This window comes from Oncorhynchus tshawytscha, unplaced genomic scaffold (genome assembly GCF_018296145.1).
Source record: "Oncorhynchus tshawytscha isolate Ot180627B unplaced genomic scaffold, Otsh_v2.0 Un_contig_6536_pilon_pilon, whole genome shotgun sequence".
NCBI lineage: Eukaryota > Metazoa > Chordata > Actinopteri > Salmoniformes > Salmonidae > Oncorhynchus > Oncorhynchus tshawytscha.
Window position 1 is genome coordinate 67,501 of NW_024609200.1, and position 10,000 is coordinate 77,500.

General features: G+C 46.4%; 1 protein-coding gene across 1 annotated transcript in view; it reads left to right on the plus strand.

Annotated features, from left to right (window-relative positions):
- The window catches only part of LOC121838826 (probable JmjC domain-containing histone demethylation protein 2C), a 98,976-nt gene that overhangs the window by 48,280 nt on the left and 40,696 nt on the right, over positions 1-10,000 (plus strand). The window contains 1 exon segment of the mRNA XM_042314453.1: positions 5,987-8,181. Within this exon segment, the coding sequence (XP_042170387.1) occupies positions 5,987-8,181 (2,195 nt within the window).

Here is a 10,000-nt window from a genome sequence, read left to right on the forward strand (position 1 = left end):
CAATACTTATATAAATAAGATATTTCTGTTAGGATTTAATGCATTTGCAAAAATGTTTTTTAAAAACCTGTCATTATTGGGTATTGTGTCTACACTGATGAGTTAAAACATGTATGTAATCCATGTCAGAATAAGTCTGTAATGTAACAAAATGTGGAAAAAGTCCAGGGGTCTGAAACTTTTCAGGCTCTGTACATGAAAGCGGTACTGAGAGGGGGTCCCGGTACTGGAGTCAGTGTAGGGGTCCCGGTATATATTTAAAAATATTACATTTACAGTGGGGTGATGGCTCCCAGATGTTTTGTTTTGGTACCCTTACTGAGTCAGTGTATAGGGACACAATCCTGTCTCTGAGTCCCCGGACAATTCCTTGAACTCAGTGTTGGGGCTCTGGCTGAGTCAGTGTCAACTGGGGGACCTTGAGTCAGTGTACAAGGGTGCCGGTTGAGTCAAATCAGGGGTCCCAAGTCAGTGTATTTACCCAGGTGGTCAGTGTATAAAACATCAAGGATGAGTCAGTGTACAGGGTCCCATCTGAGTCAGTGAATTTCAAGTCTCAGTCAAAGGGTCTGAATACTTAGTCAGTAAATAAGGGATATTTCTGAGTCAGTTAACATTTAATGAGTCAGTTTGCAAAAATGTACTGAGTCAGTTATAGGGGTCCCGGTCTTAGTCAGTGTATTGGGGCACACTGAGTCAGTGTAAAACACTGAGTCAGTGTAAGGGGTCCATGAGTCAGTGAATAGGGGTCTGTAATGAGTCAAAATGGGCAACTGAGTCAGTGTCCAGGGGTCTGATTCTGAGTCAGTGTACAGGGGGCACGGTACTGAGTCAGTGTACAGGGGTCCCGGTACTGAGTCAGTGTACAGGGGTCCCGGTACTGAGTCAGTGTATAGGGGTCCCGGTACTGAGTCAGTGTACAGGGGTCCCGGTACTGAGTCAGTGTACAGGGGGCACGGTACTGTCAGTCAGTGTACAGGGGGGGTACTGAGTCAGTGTACAGGGGAGTCAGTGTGTACAGGGGGCACGGTACTGAGTCAGTGTACAGGGGGCACGGTACTGAGTCAGTGTACAGGGGTCCCGGTACTGAGTCAGTGTATAGGGGTCCCGGTACTGAGTCAGTGTATAGGGGTCCCGGTACTGAGTCAGTGTATAGGGGTCCCGGTACTGAGTCAGTGTACAGGGGTCCCGGTACTGAGTCAGTGTACAGGGGTCCCGGTACTGAGTCAGTGTACAGGGGTCCCGGTACTGAGTCAGTGTACAGGGGTCCCGGTACTGAGTCAGTGTACAGGGGTCCCGGTACTGAGTCAGTGTACAGGGGTCCCGGTACTGAGTCAGTGTATAGGGGTCCCGGTACTGCTCTAGGAGCATTACTCCCTGCTCTAGGAGCATTATTCCCTGCTCTAGGAGCATTACTCCCTGCTCTAGGAGCATTACACTAGGAGCATTACTCCCTGCTCTAGGAACATTACTCCCTGCTCTAGGAGCATTACACTAGGAGCATTACTCCCTGCTCTAGGAGCATTACTCCCTGCTCTAGGGGCATTACTCCCTGCTCTAGGAGCATTACTCCCTGCTCTAGGAGCATTACACAAGGAGCATTACTCCCTGCTCTAGGAGCATTACTCCCTGCTCTAGGAGCATTACTCCCTGCTCTAGGAGCATTACTCCCTGCTCTAGGAGCGTTATTCCCTACACTAGGAGCATTACTCCCTGCTCTAGGAGCGTTATTCCCTGCTCTAGGGGCATTATTCCCTGCTCTAGGAGCATTCCACTAGGAGCATTACTCCTTGCTCTAGGAGCATTACTCCCTGCTCTAGGAGCATTATTCCCTGCTCTGGGAGCATTATTCCCTGCTCTGTGAGCATTGCACAAGGAGCATTATTCCCTGCTCTATGAGCATTATTCCCTGCTCTATGAGCATTATTCCCTGCTCTAGGAGCATTACTCCCTCGTCTTGGAGCATTACACTTTGAGCATTACTCGCTGCTCTGGGAGCATTACTCGCTGCTCTGGAAGCATTATTCCCTGCTCTGGGAGCATTACTCCCTGCTCTAGGAGCATTACACGCTACTCTAGGAGCATTACACACTTCACTAGGATTATTACTCCCTGCTCTAGGTGCATTACTCGCTGCTCTAGGAGCATTACTTGCTGCTCTAGGAGCATTACTCCCTCATCTTGGAGACTTACACTTTGAGCATTACTCCCTACTCTAGGAGCATTACTCACTTCACTAGGAGCATTACTCCCTGCTCTAGGTGCATTACTCCCTTCACTAGGAACATTACTCGCTGCTCTAGGAGCATTACTCCCTCGTCTTGGAGCATTACTCCCTGCTCTTGGAGCAATTCTCCCTCGTCTTGGAGCATTACTCCCTGCTCTAGGAGCATTACTCGCTGCTCTAGTAGGAGCATTACTCGCTGCTCTAGTAGGAGCATTACTCGTTGCTCTAGTAGGAGCATTACTCGCTGCTCTAGTAGGAGCATTACTCGCTGCTCTAGTAGGAGCATTACTCGCTGCTCTAGTAGGAGCATTACTCGCTGCTCTAGTAGGAGCATTGCTCGCTGCTCTAGGAGCAGCATTGCTCGCTGCTCTAGGAGCAGCATTGCTCGCTGCTCTAGGAGCAGCATTGCTCGCTGCTCTAGGAGCAGCATTACTCTCTACTCTGGGAACATTATTCCCTGCTCTGGGAGCATTATTACCTACTCTAGTAGCATTACTCTCTACACAGGGAGCATTATTCCCTACTCTAGTAGCATTACTCTGCTCTAGTAGCATTACTCTCTACTCTGGGAGCATTATTCCCTACTCTGGGAGCATTACTCGCTGAAGTACAGATCAGGGTTGTTGTTTTTTTAAATATATGAAACCTTGAACATCCCACGGAGCACCATTAAATCCATTATTAAAAAATGGAAAGAATATGGCACCACAACAAACCTGCCAAGAGAGGGCATCACACCAAAACTCACAGACCAGGCAAGGAGGGCATTAATCAGAGGCAACAAAGAGACCAAAGATAAACCTTAAAGAGCTGCAAAGCTCCACAGCGGAGATTGGAGTATCTGTCCATAGGACCACTTTAAGCCGTACACTCCACAGAGCTGGGCTTTACGGAAGAGTGGCCAGAAAAAAGCCATTGCTTAAAGTGTTCGCCAAAAGGCATGTGGGAGACTCCCCAAACATATGGAAGAAGGTACACTGGTCAGATGAGACTAAAATGGAGCCTTTTGGCCATCAAGGAAAACGCTATGTCTGGCGCAAACTCAACACCTCTCATCACCCCGAGAATACCATCCCACAGTGAAGCATTGTGGTGGCAGCATCATGCTGTGGGGATGTTTTTCATCGTCAGGGACTGGGAAACTGGTCGGAATTGAAGGAATGATGGATGGCACTAAATACAGGGAAATTCTTGAGGGAAAACTGTTTCAGTCTTCCAGAGATTTGAGACTGGGACGGAGGTTCACCTTCCAGCAGGACAATGATCCTAAGCATACTGTTAAAGCAACACTCGAGTGGTTTATGGGGAAACATCTAAATGTCTTGGAATGGCCAAGTCAAAGTCCAGACCTCAGTCCAATTGAGAATCTGTGGTATGACTTAAAGATTGCTGTACACCAGGGGAACCCATCGAACTTGAAGGAGCTGGAGCAGTTTTGCCTTGAAGACTGGGCAAAAATCACAGTGGCTAGATGTGCAAAGCTTATGGAGACACACCCCAAGAGACTTGCAGCTGTAATTGCTACAAAAGGTGGCTGTAAGGGGGGTGAATAGTTAAGCACGCTCAAGTTTTCTGTTTTTTGTCATATTTCTTGCTTGTTTTATAACAAAAATATTTGGCGTCTTCAAAGTGGTAGGTATGTTGTGTAAATCAAATGACACAAAAAAATCTATTTTAATTCCAGGTTGTAAGGCAACAAAATAGGAAAAATGCCAAGGGGGGTGAATAGTTTCACAAGCCACTGTATAGTGCACTACTTCAGACCAGGGCTCATAGTGCACTACTTCAGACCAGGGCTCATAGTGCACTACTTCAGACCAGGGCTCATAGTGCACTACTTCAGACCAGGGCTCATAGTGCACTATGTAAAGAATAGGGTTCCGTTGGGACGCGGTCTAGGACTGATGCTGTGTACTGTACATTCTGCTGCTTGTCATTTAGAATTATAATATATATCCTCTGATTCATCTCTCCAGACTTCTCTAATATATTCTCCTCTGATTCATCTCTCCAGACTTCTCTGATTCATCTCTCCAGACTAATCTAATATATTCTCCTCCTCTGATTCATCTCTCCAGACTAATCTAATATATTCTCCTCCTCTGATTCATCTCTCCAGACTAATCTAATATATTCTCCTCTGATTCACCTCTCCAGACTTCTCTGATTTATCTCTCCAGACTAATCTAATATATTCTCCTCTGATTCATCTCTCCAGACTTCTCTAATATATTCTCCTCTGATTCATCTCTCCAGACTTCTCTGATTTATCTCTCCAGACTAATCTAATATATTCTCCTCTGATTCATCTCTCCAGACTAATCTAATATATTCTCCTCTGATTCATCTCTCCAGACATCTCTAATATATTCTCATCTGATTCATCTCTCCAGACTAATCTAATATATTCTCCTCTGATTCATCTCTCCAGACTTCTCTGATTCATCTCTCCAGACTTCTCTGATTCATCTCTCCAGACTAATCTAATAGATTCTCCTCTGATTCATCTCTCCAGACATCTCTAATATATTCTCCTCTGATTCATCTCTCCAGACTAATCTAATATATTCTCCTCTGATTCATCTCTCCAGACTAATCTAATATATTCTCCTCTGATTCATCTCTCCAGACTAATCTAATATATTCTCCTCTGATTCATCTCTCCAGACATCTCTAATATATTCTCATCTGATTCATCTCTCCAGACTAATCTAATATATTCTCCTCTGATTCATCTCTCCAGACTTCTCTAATAGATTCTCCTCTGATTCATCTCTCCAGACTAATCTAATAGATTCTCCTCTGATTTATCTCTCCAGACTAATCTAATATATTCTCCTCTGATTCATCTCTCCAGACTTCTCTGATTCATCTCTCCAGACTTCTCTGATTCATCTCTCCAGACTAATCTAATAGATTCTCCTCTGATTCATCTCTCCAGACATCTCTAATATATTCTCCTCTGATTCATCTCTCCAGACTAATCTAATATATTCTCCTCTGATTCATCTCTCCAGACTAATCTAATATATTCTCCTCCTCTGATTCATCTCTCCAGACTTCTCTGATTCATCTCTCCAGACTAATCTAATATATTCTCCTCTGATTCATCTCTCCAGACTAATCTAATATATTCTCCTCTGATTCATCTCTCCAGACATCTCTAATATATTCTCCTCTGATTCATCTCTCCAGACTAATCTAATATATTCTCCTCCTCTGATTCATCTCTCCAGACTTCTCTGATTCATCTCTCCAGACTAATCTAATATATTCTCCTCCTCTGATTCATCTCTCCAGACTAATCTAATATATTCTCCTCTGATTCATCTCTCCAGACTAATCTAATATATTCTCCTCTGATTCATCTCTCCAGACTAATCTAATATATTCTCCTCTGATTCATCTCTCCAGACATCTCTAATATATTCTCCTCTGATTCATCTCTCCAGACTAATCTAATATATTCTCCTCTGATTCATCTCTCCAGACTAATCTAATATATTCTCCTCCTCTGATTCATCTCTCCAGACATCTCTAATATATTCTCCTCTGATTCATCTCTCCAGACTAATCTAATATATTCTCCTCTGATTCATCTCTCCAGACTAATCTAATAGATTCTCCTCTGATTCATCTCTCCAGACATCTCTAATATATTCTCCTCTGATTCATCTCTCCAGACTAATCTAATATATTCTCCTCTGATTCATCTCTCCAGACTAATCTAATATATTCTCCTCTGATTCATCTCTCCAGACTTCTTTAAAAGTACGAGCAGCAAGCAGGTGGCTGTGAACAAGCGGAGGAAAGCGGAGGAGGAAGAGGAGGAAGAGGAGAAGAAATCAGGTTTGAAAAGACTGAGAAGCGAGACTACAGTGAGGTCTGACTTCTCTGAGAGCAGTGACTCTGAGATGTCTACCAAGAGAACCAGGACGGCAGACTCCTCCTCTTTTTCAGAGCAGAACTCAGAGGAGGAGCTAAAAGGAAAGACCGGCCAGGAGGGGCACAAGACCCAGGGTTCTAAGACTGGGAAGGAGTCTGCTCTGACAGGCAGTCTCTCCCCCTGGGGTGAGGAGCTTCAGAAGGCGGAGTTTCAGCAGTCATCAGCCGACAGGGAGCAGAGGTCATCCCTGCGACAACCTCAACGACAGGGGGAACGGTCTCCACTGCAACAGCAGCAGGCCCCTCCCCTGTCCTCCTCCTCCCAGGGCTCTGCCCCCTCTGAGGGCCAAGGGGAGTGCATCATGGAGAACAACAGCACTATGAAATCCCAGACCCATCCCCAGTCCAAGGACCAGTACACCAGCGCTGAGGTGGTCTCCAGGACCCAGACTCCCTCTCAGTATATAATCGACATCACAGCAGAGGATGCTAACGCACACATGGCCTCCCGGGAGAACTCTGAGGCCGTCTCGGCCCTGCTGGCCTCCCAGAATCCATCTGAGCCCTCCTACCTCTCTGAGCCCAGCAGACATTTGGTGCTGAACCCCTCTGTGGCCCCTCCCTCTCCCCTTCGTAAGAGCCCCTCGGAGTGTGACCTTAGGAACCAGACTCCCTCAGTGTCAGAGTGTGACCTCAGGAACCAGACTCCCTTAGTGTCAGAGTGTGACCTTAGGAACCAGACTCCCTTAGTGTTAGAGTGTGACCTTAGGAACCAGACTCCCTCAGTGTCAGAGTGTGACCTTAGGAACCAGACTCCCTTAGTGTTAGAGTGTGACCTTAGGAACCAGGCTCCCTCAGTGTCAGAGTGTGACCTTAGGAACCAGGCTCCCTCAGTGTCAGAGTGTGACCCTAGGAACCAGAGTCCCTCAGTGTCAGAGTGTGACCTTAGGAACCAGAGTCCCTCAGTGTCAGAGTGTGACCTTAGGAACCAGAGTCCCTCAGTGTCAGAGTGTGACCTTAGGAACCAGACTCCCTCAGTGTCAGAGTGTGACCTTAGGAACCAGACTCCCTCAGTGTCAGAGTGTGACCTTAGGAACCAGACCCCCTCAGTGTCAGAGTGTGACCTTAGGAACCAGACTCCCTCAGTGTGTAGGAAGCCGGAGGTAAAGCATGACATAGCTGGCAGCCTGGGCAGTAAGATGGGGCTAGTCCATTCAGTGGTGATCAGACCTATAGCATCAGTCAGTGAGTCTGCTGCTGTAGTAGAGAGAGAGAAGCAGCTATATTCCTCCATGCTGCCCTGCATTAAGAACGCCTCATTGGCCGACGAGGCCAGGAAGTCGTACAAGCTAAGCCCCTCCCCTGATGTCCCCAAGCCCCTCCCCTCCCCAGAGGCCCTGAAGCCGAAGCCCCTCTGCTCTCCTGACATTGTCAAGTCTAAAACACAGAGTGTTCTGGAGACTTGTTCTAAAGCCAAACCCCTCACCTCCCCAGAGGTGTCCAAGCATAAAGGCCGTTACCCGGACAACACCCCTCGCTCCAGCTTTAAGCCAGTCCTGGCCCGAGGGACTGAGTCGCCAGGATCTTGCACTAAGAGTCCGCTAATCATCGATAAGAACGAGCATTTCACCGTGTACCGGGACCCTGCGCTTGTCCGTCCCAACCAGGAGACCAACCACGTGTCCTATCTGCACCCCCAGCTCCACCACCTCCATGCCTCCTCCCACGCCTCCTGCCTCACCCCCTCTTCCACCCACCACCACACATCCCACTCCCACCACCACCTCCTCTCCGGGGTGCTCTCTGGCCTGCCTCCAGGCCCCTTGCTGGGGGGTCATCCCCGACTAGACTCCTCAGGGCTGGGGCACCTGGGACTAGCTCATCACCACCCTGTCTCTCAGCCCCAGACACACAGCCACACCTCAGCCTCATATAACCAGCTGGGGCTGTATCCAATCATCTGGCAGTACCCCAATGAGACCCACTCCTATTCCCCAAGACTCAACCTGCCCGGGTCCAAGTGGGTGCACCCTGAAAACCCTGTCAGTTCTGAGACCAACATGAGGAGGGTGAGTACCAAACACCCAGATTCTATTCTAATACAACTATTTTTCCTGTTCTACTACTTCTTCTATTATGACTTCTACCTAGCAACTGTAGCATAGCAACCATGATCATGTTGCCAGTTTAAACAGCTAACTGCTGTAGCATAGCAACTATGATCATGTTGCCAGTTTAAGCAGCTAACTGCTGTAGCATAGCAACTATGATCATGTTGCCAGTTTAAGCAGCTAACTGCTGTAGCATAGCAACTATGATCATGTTGCCAGTTTAAGCAGCTAACTGCTGTAGCATAGCAACTATGATCATGTTGCCAGTTTAAGCAGCTAACTGCTGTAGCATAGCAACTATGATCATGTTGCCAGTTTAAGCAGCTAACTGCTGTAGCATAGCAACTATGATCATGTTGCCAGTTTAAGCAGCTAACTGCTGTAGCATAGCAACTATGATCATGTTGCCAGTTTAAGCAGCTAACTGCTGTAGCATAGCAACTATGATCATGTGGCCAGTTTAAGCAGCTAACTGCTGTAGCATAGCAACTATGATCATGTTGCCAGTTTAAGCAGCTAACTGCTGTAGCATAGCAACTATGATCATGTTGCCAGTTTAAGCAGCTAACTGCTGTAGCATAGCAACTATGATCATGTTGCCAGTTTAAGCAGCTAACTGCTGTAGCATAGCAACTATGATCATGTTGCCAGTTTAAGCAGCTAACTGCTGTAGCATAGCAACTATGATCATGTTGCCAGTTTAAGCAGCTAACTGCTGTAGCATATCTCTCATGTTCAGTTTGTGAAGACCACTGTCCTGTCCTCTTTGTAGAAGCCATATGTTGGGAAAGCTGAGTGTTCAGGTTATTTGTTATTCTGTTCTGTTAGTAGGTAGGGGATATCCTAGTTGTAGGGGATATCCTAGTTATAGGTTCTGTTAGTAGGTAGGGGATATCCTAGTTGTAGGTTCTGTTAGTAGGTAGGGGATATCCTAGTTGTAGGTTCTGTTAGTAGGTAGGGGATATCCTAGTTGTAGGTTCTGTTAGTAGGTAGGGGATATCCTAGTTGTAGGTTCTGTTAGTAGGTAGGGGATATCCTAGTTATAGGTTCTGTTAGTAGGTAGGGGATATCCTAGTTATAGGTTCTGTTAGTAGGTAGGGGATATCCTAGTTATAGGTTCTGTTAGTAGGTCGGGGATATCCTAGTTGTAGGTTCTGTTAGTAGGTAGGGGATATCCTAGTTATAGGTTATGTTAGTAGGTAGGGGATATCCTAGTTATAGGTTCTGTTAGTAGGTCGGGGATATCCTAGTTGTAGGTTCTGTTAGTAGGTAGGGGATATCCTAGTTGTAGGTTCTGTTAGTAGGTAGGGGATATCCTAGTTATAGGTTCTGTTAGTAGGTAGGGGATATCCTAGTTGTAGGTTCTGTTAGTAGGTAGGGGATATCCTAGTTATATGTTCTGTTAGTAGGTCGGGGATATCCTAGTTGTAGGTTCTGTTAGTAGGTAGGGGATATCCTAGTTGTAGGTTCTGTTAGTAGGTAGGGGATATCCTAGTTATAGGTTCTGTTAGTAGGTAGGGGATATCCTAGTTATAGGTTCTGTTTTTTAGGTCGGGGATATCCTAGTTATAGGTTCTGTTAGTAGGTAGGGGATATCCTAGTTGTAGGTTCTGTTAGTAGGTAGGGGATATCCTAGTTATAGGTTCTGTTAGTAGGTAGGGGATATCCTAGTTATAGGTTCTGTTTTTTAGGTCGGGGATATCCTAGTTATAGGTTATGTTAGTAGGTCGGGGATATCCTAGTTATAGGGGATATCCTAGTTATTGGTTCTGTTAGT